This window comes from Podarcis erhardii (assembly GCF_964252035.2).
Source record: "Podarcis erhardii genome assembly, chromosome: 7".
Lineage (NCBI taxonomy): Eukaryota > Metazoa > Chordata > Lepidosauria > Squamata > Lacertidae > Podarcis > Podarcis erhardii.
In genome coordinates this window covers 33,157,569-33,173,591 of record NC_138511.1, presented here as the reverse complement: position 1 = coordinate 33,173,591, position 16,023 = coordinate 33,157,569, and the positions used below count along the sequence as shown (strand labels likewise).

At 44.6% G+C, this 16,023-nt stretch overlaps 1 protein-coding gene across 2 annotated transcripts in view; it reads left to right on the top strand.

The window, feature by feature from the left end:
• The window catches only part of VSTM2B (V-set and transmembrane domain containing 2B), a 43,310-nt gene extending 33,745 nt beyond the window's left edge, over positions 1–9,565 (top strand). For both annotated transcript variants that reach the window (XM_081870312.1, XM_081870311.1), the window contains exon 6: positions 8,805–9,565. In XM_081870312.1, coding sequence (XP_081726438.1) covers positions 8,805–8,893 — 89 coding nt within the window. In that variant the 3' untranslated portion in view covers positions 8,894–9,565. The remainder of the gene's footprint in view (positions 1–8,804) is intronic.
• Positions 9,566–16,023: the final 6,458 nt, after the last annotated feature.

Below are 16,023 nucleotides of genomic sequence, written 5' to 3'. Positions count from 1 at the left end.
GGGTTAAGAACTTAATTCGTTCTGGAGGTCCGTTCTTAACCTAAAACTGTTCTTAACCTGAGGTACCACTTTAGCTAATGGGGCCTCCCGCTGCTGCCATGCGATTTCTGTTCTCATCCTGAAGCAAAGTTCTTAACCAGAGGTACTATTTCTGAGTTAGCAAAATCTGTAACCTGAAGCGTCTGTAACCTGAAGAGTCTGTAACCCGAGGTACCACTGTATATGCCTTCCTAGGCATAAGCCCCCTTGAGTTCAATGGGACTTACTCCCAGGTAAAGATCAAAGCATTAGAACATAAAAAGAGCCTGCTGGATCAGACCATCTAGTCCAGCATCCTGTTCTCACAGTGGCCGAACAGCTGCCTGTGAAAAAACAGCAAGCAGGATTCGAACTCAAGAGCTCTCTCCCCTTCTGTGGTTCCCAGCAACTGGTATTTGGAAGCCTTGGTGCCTCCAACTGTGGAGGCAGAGCATAGTGGCTAGTAGTCATTGATAATCCTCTCCTCCATGAATTGGTCCATTCCTCTTTTAAATCCATCCAAGTTGGTGGCTATCTCTGCCTCCTGTGGGAGCGAGTGCCATAGTCTAACTATGTGCTATGTAAAGAAGTCCTTCCTTTCATCTGCCATGAATCAACCTTAGTTAAGATTATAAGAAGAGACTGCTGGATCAGGCCAATGGCCTGTCTGGTCCACCATCCTGTTCTCAAAGTAGCCAATAGGATGCCTGTGGGAAGCCTGCAGGACAAGAGCACCCTGCTAACCTGCAATTCTCAGCCACAAACATACAGAGACATGATGTCTCTGACACTGGAGTTGGTTCCATGCTGGAGTCGTTTTCCTTCTTTCTTTTCTGTGAAGCAAATCCAATGTTTTTATTAACAAGAGCCAAAAAGGTCTGGAAATAGAGAAGAAAAGCACAGCAATTGTGGGTATTTTGAAAGGACCCGGTTTGTGTTGTTGCTGCTGTTCCCCCCCCCCACCGTACAAATCTCTGACAGCATTGTATTAGCAGGAAGATGAATTGATTATAGGTTTTTAATTTAAGGAGTGCGTCTTGTGGCAAGTGCACAATGCCTCTATGTACCACTGCGCTCCTGCGAGCAAGGCAGGAACAAAGCAACTGTGTGCATCAATATTAAACAGCTCCTGTTGGGTTTTGCATTGGTAAAAGCCGGGGTGTCAGTGAAACGGGGGGTTATTTGTCACAACAGTCCTTAGCAACCGTTATTTTTGCATTGCTGGGCTGTTACCAACGGGGAGGCAAATTGCTGTCATCGGAGAAGTGGAGCACTTTAGCAGAACAGTGGAATCTGTATCTTGCGAATATGGCTCTGGGCAAGGAAAGGATGTCACCATTCAGTCCGGCACCAGTTCCGACTTCAGAAGGACAAAGCTTAGTAGGGAGAGAATGATGGTTGGGAGGCATGCGATGTGCCAGCCCTTGCTGAACACGCGGAGGTACGAGGGAGACTGGCTGGAAACCTGAGGCCGCACTGAATTCCATGAAGGAATGGCTCCGATCTGTCACAAGAGACTAGGGCCCTGCGGGACTTGACATCTTTCCGCAGGGCCTGCAAGACAGAGCTGTTCCACCAGCCCTTTGGCCAGGGCACAGCCTGACTCCCTCCTTCAGCAATCTTCACAGAACTCTAGCCCAATGGTTGCCATCAATTTGATTTGAATTAATTTTATAATGAAATGATTTTAGAATGTTATACTATTTTATTGTTGTTAGCCGCTCTGAGCCCGGCTTCGGCTGGGGAGGGCAGGATATAAATAAAATTTATTATTATTATTATTATTATTATTATTATTATTATTATTAAAGAGAAGCAGGGCAGAGATCTTCCAGCCACGCAGCCAGCCATGCCCTCCTGAAATGATACTCCATTCCACCTGCTCCCTCAACTGGTTTTGCATCCCCTACCCCACCCCAAACAGTTGGCATTCCATAGCAGCTACAAAGTGCTCTCTGTCTTCACATGGCTGTTTTTGAAGTTTTTCCTTCCCCCAATAATAACAACAAAATGTCTCTGTACTTCTGCAGACTCCTGTCTGAAACCATGGACAGCAGCTGTAAGTCACTGTCGACAATACTGAGATAGATCAGCTAAGATCTGACCTGGTCCAAGGCAGCTTCCTATGCTCCTAGGTCTATAAAATTGGGCATAGTGTCTACAGAGATGTTTTCCTCCACTTCTTGATGATTGGGAGATTCAGGACAGGCTAGGAAGGAACTACTTCTTCACATCATGCGTAGTTAACCTGTGGAATTCACTGCCACAAGACATGCTGATGGCTGCAGACTTAAGGCAGCTTTCTTTATTATTATTTCACAAAATGCACATACTGTTTGATTATTATTTTTTTAAGACCTCAAAAAGCACAACACAGCAAAATTACCAGTCAAAAAACAGTTACATAAAACATCTGCTTCAATCTGAGGCTACCTGGGCCTCCAATGACGAAACTGGATGCAGAAGCACCCACCCCAGATTGCAGACTTGCTCCTTCAGGGAGAGTGCAATCCCATCCAGGTTAGGCAATTGTACCAATGTCTTGGTCATGGGAACTACTAGCCTTGTTTTGCCAGGATTCAAGCTCAGCTTCCTTTTCGCCATCCCTCTCACCTCTGCATCCAAACACGGATACAGGGACTGCACAGCTCTCCTAACTCAGATGTTCTGGAGAAACAGAGCTGAGTGTCAACAGCATAATGATGGCACATTGGCCCCAAATTCCTCAAGACTGCTCCCAGCTTTCAACAGGCATTATACAAATTTGTGACAAATAAGGCTATCAAATGGCTGTGCGCTGCTACCTCCAGGAGTATGCTTCTGAATGCCTGTGGTTCATGAGCAAAACTGGGAGAGGGTTATTGCCCTCAGGTCCTGCTTGTGGGTTTTCTAGAGGGACCTTTCTGTCCAGTGAGAAACGGGATACTGGCCTAGATACTGGTCTTTGATCTGATCCAGCTCTTTTTGCATTCTCATGAAGTGTTCTAAGCAATGGAAAGCACTGTACAAATATTAAGCATCGTTGCACTACTCATCTAAGAGATCCACACAGGCATACGGAAGAAGCAAATTCAACTCAGTTTGACCCACTGGTCTGAAAAAACTGACCAAGTGTTGAACTATGATGCTAAGCCTAACGTTTTATAGGGTTATGACCTGATCCCTTTAAAGATTAATTATCTAGCTCTTTGCTGTCCTACTCACAAGACAGATAAGAGATTATTCTCAAAAGACAGGGAAATATCCCTGGGGATTCCACAAGCCATCTGTTGTAAAACCAACATTTGCCCTGCATTTTTAAACTTCCGCAGTTTGCATGCAGGAAAAGATTAATATACATTGAGTGGTTTAATAATCAACTCCTCTTCCCAGGGAACTCTGAGAACTGTAGCTCTGTGAGCGGAATAGGCGGCCTGCGAACAACTGTCAGCACCCATAACAAACTACAGATCCCAGAATTCTTTGGGGGGAGCCAAGACTGATTAAAGTGTGAGGCAGAAACTATCCCACACCATCCCCCTTTGTGTTTCCCAGCAACTGGTATTCGGAGTAGGGCTGAGCGATATATCAACATATCGTCCAAAACCAGTTTGAGGTCCATATCATGATACAGTGGTACCTCAGGTTACATACGCTTCAGGTTGCAGACTCCGCTAACCCAGAAATATTACCTCGGGTTAAGAATTTTGCTTCAGGAGAGAACAGAAATTGTGCAGCGGCAGCGCAGCAACAGCAGGAGGCCCCATTAGCTAAAGTGGTGCTTCAGGTTAAGAACAGTTTCAGGTTAAGAACAGACCTCCAGAACAAATTAAGTTCTTAACTTGAGGTACCACTGTACTGGTTTCATAATTTTTGACCTGGCAATTTATTGCAAATCGGGGGTGGGGGTGTTATGCAAAAATCACAATTTATTGCAAATCGGGGGGGGCGTGTTATGCAAAAATCACAATATAGAAAAAAACACCCTTGAACCTAGCCAGTTCCTCTTCATAATTCCATCCTTATTTCATATATTAGTATATTGCAATGTTTAGCTGTTGATATATCACAAAGCTGAAAACCAGATATCTCCCAACCCTGCTGTTCCCTTCTACATAGTTTCATCCGTATTTCAGACATCGTGATATATCGTGATGTTGAAAATCAGGTATCGCTCAGCCCTAAATCAGTCTCAAAGTATCTCTCTGATTTGGGAGGTAATGAAGCCATCCTAACTAACAGCCGCTGGAGATTGCACATCCCTGAGAGTTGTGCTTCTATAAAGCAGCCAGGAATTTTGTGCCATGTCATTGTCAGTTCTTTCAGAATGTTGCCTCTATCCAGTGGGCTGGAAGCCATGACATTTGAACTGGTTTCAAGCTTGTTTAAATAAACTTATAATGCAGATGTGTCAAGCAGATGGGGCAGAGGCCATTGTCTGGTCACAGCAAAGTGCAAAGAAAGATACAGTCTGGGTTTAGATCAGCTCTGAAACAGACTGGTTGCAGCAGCCGTGCCTGTACTAAATGCTCTTCCATCAGCTCCTTTTCAGATACTCCAAATGGCAAAGGTTAAAGATGGTACATGGGATGCGGGTGGCGCTGTGGGTTAAACCACAGAGCCTAGGACTTGCTGATCAGAAGTTTGGCAGTTCAAATCCCCCTGACGGGGTGAGCTCCCATTGCTCGGTCCTTGCTCCTGCCCACCTAGCAGTTCGAAAGCACATCAAAGTACAAGTAGATAAATAGGTACCACTCCGGTGGGAAGGTAAATGGCGTTTCCGTGCGCTGCTCTGGTTTGCCAGAAGCGGCTTAGTCATGCTGGCCACATGACCCAGAAGCTGTACATCGGCTCCCTCGGCCAATAAAGCGAGATGAGCGCCACAACCCCAGAGTCAGTCACGACTGGACCTAATGGTCAGGGGTCCCTTTACCTTTAAAGATGGTACATAGGGACATAGGAAGCTATCTTATACCCAGACCATCAGTAGAACTTGCTCAGTGTTGTCTACAATGGCTGGCAGAGGCTCTTCAGGGTATCATGCAGAAACCCTACCTGGAGATGCCAGGGATTGAACCTGAGACCTTCTGCACACAAAGCAGGTGTTCTGCCACTGCGCTACATCCTGTCCCATCCTGTCTAGGTGAACTGTGCTGATTTTTGTCTTCACTGAACTTGACAGGCATAGGAAATGGTCTTATCCCAAGCCAGACCACTGGTCCATCTATTGCCTACACGCTGCCTGGCAGCAGATGCTGTATTGCAGAGCTTTTGACTCTTCCCCAACAGTACCATGTTTCTAAGAGAGTCTTGATGGAGACGCTTAGTGAACCACTGGATTTGCGGCATCTCCCAGGCCACATAATTTGCAAAGCAATTCTGCAAATAATTGCTTTTCCATCATCATGAATTCATTTTTATATTTGTTGCAGATTTTTATTGCAGAAGGGTAGCTGGGTAGCAGAGAAGCTGAAATGTTTGAATCCCATTGGTACAAGTGGGACTTAACAGAGCATCCCCATACAGTATATGTTTATTCGGACATAAGCCTTTTTAAGTGCAATGGGGCTTGCTCCCCAAGTGAACATTAGATTGCAGGCACACACAATTTTAAGCTGCAAAAGCAATAGATACTTGCTTGGGGGCAAACCCAAATAATGGCTTGCATCCGCACCTGATTTGCACCACAGACAGCATTTTTTATTCCACGCTGCATCGTCTGCAATGCAAGTCGGAGGAATTGTTAGTTCCTATGTACAGCTGCCAATCATCCAGAATTGCAGTCACCGAGAGACCTGTGTGCCTGTGTGAAATGGAGTGTAACTTTTCCTGGATCATACTCAGGTTTCATCAGTCTTTCAGGGATGATATATATTTAATGAACAGCACATCTTGGAAATAAGTTCAGGTTGTAGTGAAGGGTGGTGTCTTTTTAAGGGTGTATGATTTGAGCTTCTATCATAATAGCCTTGACATTTCAAGCATCTCAAACTATCTTCTTCTTTGGCGATCACTCATAGCTGAGTAAGATTGTCTTCCATAAACACGGTTTTAACAATGAGTCCGTAAGTGACTGTGGAGGCCAATTCTGGATCCACACATTCTTCCACAGTGGGGACATTGGTTTCTGGGCGGGAGCTGATCACGTTGTAGATTTGCCAAGCATGCCTTCCTTGTAGCACATTTCTCCCTTGCGTCCTGAGTTCGAGTGTCTTCAAACTATATTTAGGCTGTAGTTAACTATTGATTTAAGTGGATCTGCTGCACAGTGTCTGGTCATTTAATCTAAGACCTGCGGGGGCTGTTTGTGAATTACCCAGCAGTAGAAGAGAGAAAGGCACCGCATGCACAGAGGCACTCCTTCTACTGTTTATGTTTTACAGAGCTCAGGCCTGGAATGCTCTCGAAATACATCATGCCGCAGGGATTTCCCTGTGTACTCATGGCACTGCTGGGGGGTCAGAAAGCAATTTTGCTCCAAGCCATGTTGGTTAGAGGCTCTGCAAGCTATCACATCCTCTCCTCCGTGAGGTTGTATGATTGCGTCCCAAATTGGGGGGGTGGGGTGAATCTGTAGTGCTATGTGTATTTTACATGTAATTACATGCCACTGTGTGAAGATATTTACTTTCAAAGTGGGATATAAATCTGCTTAATAAATTAAATTAATTAACTTTTGGGTTTCCAAATACATCACTATGGCCAGTAGCTTAGACTGCTTTGTGAGTTTCCCACAGGCATTTCTCTTTCTAAGTTCCGTTCTCCACATTTCCTTATCAGCGACTGAATCATAAAAATTCATCTGCGTTTTTGTGCACTTTCTCCCTATTATGCACTATTTCTGCTGATGCAATGCATATTTTTGTACATTATTGCCATGAATGTATGGATTCTTATACACACACCGGCTCCTCATATACACTTTTTTGTATACATCACTTGGTTGAAGAAACACCTTGAAAAATTTGGAGGTGTGCCATCTTGGAAAGAGAACCAAGTTTTGATGCACAGAGGGGGTTTTTTTTTTTTGCAAAAAGTGTGAATTGTGTCATTTCTCATTGAAGCGTGAAAAGAACCCAGTTTCTCTCCATCCCTAGAAAGGAGAAGAAGCTTCTTCTGATTCCCCTCTTCATCCATCTACACAACATCAGTATTGTTCTGCTTTAAGGGAGCAGTATATGTGCCTTTAGGGACGCAGGTGGCGCTGTGGGTTAAACCACAGAGCCTAGGACTTGCCGATCAGAAGGTCGGCAGTTTGAATCCCCGTGATGGGGTGAGCTCCCGTTGCTCAGTCCCTGCTCCTGCCAACCTAGCAGTTCAAAGGCACGTCAAAGTGCAAGTAGATAAATAGGTACCACTCTGGCGGGAAGGTAAACGGCGTTTCTGTGCGCTGCTCTGGTTTGCCAGAAGCGGCTTAGTCATGCTGGCCACATGACCAGCTGTACGCTGGCTCCCTCGGCCAATAAAGCGAGATGAGCGTTGCAACCCCAGAGTCGGCCACGACTGGGCCTAATGGTCAGGGGTCCCTTTACCTTTACATGTGCCTTTACATTGGCTGGTATTTCGCTTGTACCAGAAGCACAGGCATGTGAGCTCACCTTTCTCTTTTCAACACACACAGCTAATCCATGGTGATGCAACCCTACACAAATATTTATGCAGAGCTTTTAATTACAATTACGTATGAACAGCGGAGGCCAGCCATATTCCTGCAAGGTGGCTTCTTGGAACGCTCTTTGGGGCTCTCCAAATTGGATTGCACTGAAATCTAATAGCAGGAATGCAGACAGGGGGATGAGTGTTATCGATTGATAGAGGCAGAGAAGAGTGCACATTTTTGCTTGCTTCTTATCCCTTTTCATCATCTAGGCAATATGATATTTTATTGTTTCGATCCACGCAAGCTGTAATCAACCATAGAATTTATGTTCCAAGTATGCCTTTATTTATTTTCAAATAAATAAGGCAGGGGGGGAATAAGATTTCTTTTAAAAGAATATCTTTGAAGCTCTAAACATTGAACGGAGTTCAACGTCTTCATGCTCACAATCAGCATGCATTAGACAACAATATTGACTATGGAGCCAGCCAGCCCTATCTCAGTTGTGAGCATAGATCAGTCCAGAAAGATTTGTAGTGGTTAGACCAGGGGTTGTCAACCTGGTCCCTACTGCCCACTAGTGGGCGTTTCAGGATTCTAGGTGGGCGGCAGGAGGTTCTACGGCACAAGCTGAATCCTCCTTCCATCGAGCACTGGTGGGTGGTAAGGAAATTTTACCATAAAGAAAGATGCATTTGTGGGCAGTAGGTATAAAAATGTTGACTACCCCTGGGCTAGACAGAACAATCCAAGAGTTCCCTTTGCCTATATACACATTAGGAATGACACTCAGCCTGGACAATGAACATGGGATGTGTCGTATTTATGGACATACACTTCTAAAAATGGTCCTTGCATTATTGGTCCATCATCTAACCGGCTACTGCCACAGGTTGCATACCTCTGCTCTAAACTGCCTGAACTGAAGGCATTCTCTGTGGGGTATGTGGGGAGCCTGTGGCCCTCCAGATGTTACTGAAGCTCAACTCCCATCAGCCCCAGAAGAAATGGCCAAGGATGATGTGAGTTGTAGTTCAGCAACACCTGACAGGTCAAAGGTTCCCCATGCCTGCCCTGTGACCATTCAGTACTTCACCAAAACACTAAAGTTATCAATGATTCTGAACTGCTGCAAAAATTAAACCTTTCTCTTCTTTCTTTCTCTCTCCCTCCCTCCTTCATTTTTCTTCCTCTTGTTCCCTCCTAGGTACTGAGCCAATTTACGTGACAGATCCTTTCCTCTATTCGTTCCTGTTGATGTTCCATAAGCTTGTACACTTATTCTTAGACCACTGATGGACTTCTTTATCTGATAATCCTCAGCCAAATGAGAAGGAAACTATTTAAAACAAAAACAAAAAACACACTGAAAAAGAACCCTCAATGAAAACTAGAATCTTAAAGATGGACAGAAAGAGACTGGAAAAGAAGCATGAACACATTCAACAAGGGGAGGGGTAAAGCATATTTTTGGGACATTACACAAAGGTCAGTCACCTGAAATAATGCATCTAGTTTTGAGATTCTATGGTATCAATGCCCTGTTCCACACAAGGTAGCTATTATTTCTCTCTTTTCCAACGTCTTTTTTTTCTAAACCTTTCCTCTGACAATTAATTTTGCACGAACTGTTGAACAGTTGCTTTTATGATGATATGTAAAGACATGGGGGGGGGCAAAGCCCTTCTAAGGAAGGGTCCTATTTTTTAGTAGATTATTGTGGTTAGGCTTTTTATTTTTATTATTATTATTTCCTTTCTCCTCCTCCCTTCCCCTCCCCCACTTTTTTAATTAAATTATTTCTTTTGGGGGGAACTATTGATTTTTTTAAAAGGCACATCTTACCATAATGGATATTCACTGTCGATAATATTTATTTTTAAATATAAAAAAAGAGAAAGATTGGAAACAAGGTAAGACATTTGTTTATAAACCGTATTGTATATTGCTGAATAACAGTTGAATTAAAAAAAAGAGATTTTGAAATAACATTTCTGCATTGAGGTATAAATTTCCACCAAAAAAACAACCCATGAAAAATCCAGCATTGTGCTGCTAGATTTCTTAGAGCAGGGAGGCTTCCTATAGGTTTTTTTCCTCATGTAAAGACACACACATAAATGCCATTAATCTTTAGACCTAATGCTCATTCTCCCCTGCTTTCAGCTGGGTCCATAAATGGAATTGGTCCTTGTTCCTATCCAGATGTGAGGGGCTTGTGTCCCTCCAGCTGTTGTAGAACTACGATTCCCATCAGTCCTGGAAAGCATGGCTAATGGCCAGGGGTGATGGGAGTTGCAACCCAGCAACATCTGGGAGGCCAAAGTTTCCCCACATCTGTTCTAAGCATAACCAGCAGTTGCTCGCAAGCCAGTTCTCTGGAATCTACCAGCATCTGTCACTGAACAGAAATCCATGGGGCAGGATGAGATGACCTGCTTGCCAAAAGACATTGCAAGGCAGTGGAGGAGGTGTAGGTGATGTGAATGATGGAGGGAACATGACCTCAGCAACCGACACGGGGCTCTGCCCACCATTCGGCAACCACACACCTGCACAATGCTAAGTTTGGAGCCCACCATCCCATGAACCCCTCCATTCGAGGTGAGGGACCTCCCCTGTACAAAAGTGGATGTTGCTATGTTCCTATAATCCTATAAGCAAGAGTCTTCTGTCCTGACCCATACTGTGTGAGCACATTGCTCCTGCACAAGCAGCCTTTCCCATTCACTTCAGCTACACTCTGGAAGTGTATACTCAATTCTGGCCAAACTAAGCCTCCCAGAGCAAAATATACATGCAGAGATGCTGCCTGCTTAATATATTACTTCTGGTACACAGCTGCTAGAGGGCCGTGAAAATTGATGTCTCCAGCTTTGAAGACTCGTCTACCCATGTACTATCAAAACCAAAGGGGCACCTTGGTTACCGGATGTGAAATATATTGGAAATATTTTCGGCTCTCGTATGCCACTACTAGGTACATTTGGAGACCCAGTCATCTTCGGCTCAGGAGCTCTTCCTCGACCAAGGAGGATACAGCTGTCTCTGTGGTGCAATGGGTTGGTGTGTCTGGCTGCTAAGTAGAAGGTGGGTGGTTTGAGCCCACCCAGGGATGGCTGTAGGCAAGATTCCTGCATCACAGGGGGCATTGGAATGGATGACCCTCAGGGTCCCTTCCAATTCAACAGTTCATAATTGAGGTCCTGGACCACGGCATGCAGATCCAAGTGGCCATCTCATGCAGCTGATATTTATATGCATGTCAGATTGTGAACTATTGGTAATATAGATATAGACATATAGCAGCCTTTCTTAACCTGTGGGTCACCAGATATTGTTGAACTACAACTCCCATCACCCCTAGCTAGCAAGTCCAGAGCTCAGGGATGGCCTCGGTCCAGTATACCTGAAGGAGCGTCACCACCTCATCGTTCTGCCCAGACACTGAGATCCAGCGCCGAGGGCCTTCTGGCAGTTCCCTCGCTGTGAGAAGCCAAGTTACGGGGAACCAGGGAGAGGGCCTTCTCGGTAGTGGCACCTGCCCTGTGGAACACCCTTCCACCAGATGTCAAAAAGAAAAATAACTACCAAACTTTTAGAAGACATCTGTAGGCAGCCCTGTTTCGGGAAGCTTTTAATGTTTAATAGGTTATTGTATTTTGGTGTTTTGTTGGAAGCCACCCAGAGTGGCTGGGGAAACCCAGCCAGATGGGAGGGGTATAAATAATAAATTAGTGTTGTTGTTGTTGTTGTTGTTGTCCAACAACATCTGGGGACCCACAGGTTGAGAACCACTGATATATAGAGATAGAGAGACAGATGATAGATAGATAAATAGATGATAGATAGATGCGCCACTAAGGGGAGGGGCGCATCATGTGAACTTTCAGGCACTCCAAACTGACTTGGACTATCTCTTCTGATATTTGCCTGCAGCTGGTGGCTTTTGGCCTTCCAGCAGAGAATCTGTCCGCTCGCTACTTGATCACTGCATCATAAGAACGGAATGAATGGATCTTACCCTGCTGGCACAGCAGCCTGAATATCAGAGCAATGAGGGGGTTTTTTATTCCTTTGTCTGGAGCCTCCAGGGAGCTCCAAGCCCCCACCAAGACGCAGTTCCCTGAGTGCCATTTCAAGAGGTTGAAAACCCTGAAACAGATGTGAGAGTCCTTGGCAGAATGCATCTCTCTCTCTCTCTCTAATATACCTCAACAAAGCACTTAATTAAGGAGTTGCTGAGGCTGCCGCTGTACAATGGGCAACCTGGCTGATTGTTTCCACAAACAAAGCAATCTGAAGATGGCAGAATCTACAGGACCAGTGCTTTAAAAGGATGCCAGCAACTTGCAGTCAAAGCACTGACAGATTCACACTATGATTAACTGCATCCTCCTCTCAGAAGCATAGCGTAGAGTTGGAGAGCTGTTTCAGAGCCACAACTGTTCAGAATCCTCTCTTCAAACTAGTGGTTGCAGCGAGGGAATTTTGAGTACTGGACTTGGTAGTTGAGCTCAGCGCTTGGAATGAACTAGTTCCATTTCACAAAGTTCACTGAATCTTGGAACTGCACCAGCAAGTAGTTCCCGGAATTGATGGGCGAAATGAACATGAATTAAATTTGTTTGGTGGTGGAGCGTTGAATGATTTCATTTTATTATTAGCTGTTTTATTTATAGCATTTATGTCCCACCTTTTCCTCCAAGGATCTCAAGGTGCTGTGCATGGGTCTTCCCTTCTGCATTTAGTCCCCACAGCAACCCTGTGAGGTAGGTTAGACTAAGAAGCAGTGACTGGCCCAAGGTGAGCTTCATGGCCAAGTGGGGATTTGAACCGTGGTCTGTCCCAGGTCTTAGTCCGACACTTAAACCACTACACTACACTGGCTCTCTTCAACTTCATTCTCTTCCATGTGGTTCTTTTCACTCTTTAGACTATTTGGGCTTTGAAATAAATTAAACACCTGTTCCACTGAGTGTGCATGTCTGTGTTGATGTTTCCTTAGCCTTCTTAAGTACATTTTATACTTTATCACAGCAGCTTGTAAGATCTGAACTCGGGGCGGGGGAGATGCAATTTTGATAAAAGCACACAGTTTTGCAAACTATTTCTCCTAACACAATGCATTTGTGTATGTCATTTTCAACAACATCTCAGTTCTTGCGCACGTGCTGCCTTAAAATAATGCATTTTTATAAATGCTCTTTGCATTGGAAAAATTTGGAGAGATTCCAGAGGGATGGCTGTGTTCAGTTAATGAATTGTTTCCGGAAGTGTGAACGGGATCAAACTGGGTTTAAATGCAAACGGAATCGAATTTCCCATCTGTCCCTGCTGTAGAGGCATGCATTCTTGCCATGCCCTTGCAAACTTGGTAGAGGATTTTGAAACAAAAAGATTCTGTCTCCCAAGGCCCCTCTAAATCCAAGCTGCCCTCTGAAATTCTGGGCTCTGGATAAACACCGATTCAGTCCAAATGAATCACATGACTTGAGCTGGCGACATTGCCCTTGACTCCCTGTCTTCCCTCTACATTTACTCGCTACATTTTAGTCATACAATCAATTATCTGTGCGAGGGTTTGACATCAATTAAAGGCTTTTGTGTGTGCTGAGAAACCGCATGTAATAACCAAGGCGTGTTATGCTTTTTTCCCCCCATCTCCCCTGCATCATCCTTTAATCACATTAGAAGAATGGGCTGGGGGGAGCACGAAGGGAAGAATTAGAAGCAGAGGTGGGGAGGGCTTTTTTTTTTAATCAACAGTGAAATCAGAATTCATCTGGATGATCCAGCAACTACAAACTTTTAAAAAATGAAAGGAACTGTCATGGCTCAGTTGCAGAGGACATGCTTTGCGTGTCAAAGGTCTCATGTTCCATCCTCTTCCTCCCCCGGCATCTCCAGGTAAGGCTGCCTACCTGAAAACTTGGGTAGCTGCTGCCAGTCAGTGTTGGGAGAACTGTGCTAGATGGACCAATGGTCTGACTCAACAGGAAGCAGCTTTCCTGTGTCTATGATGGAAGATGTCCTGTCCTCGCTCTGGAACTAAGACAGGGTGAAACATTGCATCAGGTTATTGCAGACATAATTACCTTCCCCTCCCCCAACTGGATTATTCCTTTTCTTTAGGGCTAGCACGGCTGAGGGAAGTAGGTCTTGCATTTTGCTGTACCCCTTCCCCCCCCAACTCACAAAATCTGTCCTCACTCTAAAAAGTTGACCTTCCTATCATCCATATTGACTTCAACCTTAATTTTTTATTTATCTATTACAGTTATGTCCTGCCTTTCCTCTAACAAGCTCAAGGTGGTGTGTGTGGGTTTCTGCCCTGTGAGGTGGGCTGGGCTGAGAGATGGTGGCTGGCCATTGAGGTCACCCAGTGAGCTTCATGGCTAAGCAGGGATTTCAATCTTGGTCTCTCCCAAGTCCTGGTCCAGCACCCTAACCATCACAAGAGTTTATCCATGTGATGAAAGACTGGAGAGAGTGATGTGAGCCTCTCCAAGTGGTGAAAACATCATTTCTATACATACCTGCTTTCGTTGAGGTTAATTCCAGCTTTTACACAGCTCATCAAGTGTAGCAGTGAATTTCTTGATTTGGATTAGATTTACTTCTTAGTACTTCATAACATTTATATACCATTTGATTGTTCAAAAAAAAAAAAAAAGCCCTTGAAGCAATTTACAGAAAAGGAAGATAAAACAATAAAATTACCAATAAGAAGAATTAACAACAATCATTTAAGGCTTTTGAAAAGTTAAAAATAACAATAGATTAAAACTCGCATCTACTTCCGAAACATTTGGGTAGGCTTGCCTAAACAAAAATGTTTTGAGCTGGCACCCTCGTGATATCAATAGGCAGGGAGTTCCGAAGTGTAGGTGCTGCCACACTTAAGATCCAGTTATGATTGAGTTCTTATGCAACACTTAAAATAGTGCTAAAGTGGTCGAGTGGGTGCATGTTATAGGCAGAGGAGCTTTGAAATCCTCCCTCACCCCCCCCCACCGTGGTGTTTCTTTTTTACTGACCGTGTTTGCAAAGGGCGAGAGTTGGGCACAGTGCATCTGCCATGGCTTTGATCGACAGAGGCCTGAGGCAAGCCTTACTCCTTCAGAAGAAGTTTATGTTCTTTCCAGTACAGGCTGTCATGGTGGATTAGAAATGGACACTGGCCTAGCTGTACAAAGGCTTTGTGGGGTTTTGTGGGGGGTTTTTGTGTGTGTGTGTGTGTGTGTGTGTGTGTGTGTGTGTGTGTGTGTATCCTCCCCAAACCTAATCTCCTTCAGTTCTGAAGCCTTTCAGAATCTAACAATGGGTTAGCTGAACCTTTGATGTGCTACAATAAATCAAAGTGCCATCTAGGTGCTGTGGACAGTTTCTAACTTGTACGGACAGTGTGCATCAAAACAGGTCACAAACTCTGGCTGTGCCACAGCACCGAGCAGCGCAGGGTTAAAGGACATAGCAGGCAACCCAACAGTCTGCATCTTGATGAGAGTGTCTATTTTAAGCACATTGCACCAGTGCTCTGGAATCTACATTGACTTCTTCTAAGCATTCTATGCACAAAGCAATGCCCTCTTCTTAACCAGCAGAGCCCTATGTGGCTTGGGGCATAAGATACTCAGGTCAATGACATAGATGTCCTTTAAAAAGCGAGAGAAATAGCTGGGAAGCAACTTCACTGCCCTGCAATGCACTTACATGTGGGGGGTTTATTTCTGTCCTGGAGAGCTCAGCTGTGGAGAGGGGGAATGGTCTCACCGTTTTCTAGCATGTTGAGGAAAAGCCAGTTATGCTGAGCATGCACTGGCTAGCACACATGACATCACCAACTCCATTCTCTAATCTCATCCCTGCCTTGCAACTGTTCTTAAAATGTTTGCAAATTGGGAATTATGAACGTGATGTTGCATGCCACCCCGGTCTCCAAGTCGTGAGAGATTCCAGGGGTTCTGTTTCCATGAAATGAAAGTGAGCAGAGACTGTGGTGTCTTTAGAATATATGGTTTTATTGGCAAATATATAAAACCTGAGTTTAAAATGGAGACACTCCCAGCCTCAACACCCCAAGAGATCTGGCTTCTCTATTTGGCACCACTTTGGATCCTGCACAGAGCGAGCATGTTTCTGCTGTCTCTTGCTTCCAGCCTGCTTCCTGCTTAGCTTGCACACACCACTCTGGCTTTTGTTTTCCTACCTAGCAGCAGGTATGTGGAGGAAAGGCCCGCCCATTACCCTATACAGCACCATCATTTAGTTGTATCTCTTGCAACCTAGCTCATTCTTTGGGGAAACTGATGAGGACATTGTCATACCAAAAAAATAATAATGTTTGACCAGCAAGCTCCTCTGTTAGATGCAAACCCTCACTGGGAATTAGAAGGGACTCAAAACAAAATAAATTAATGTTA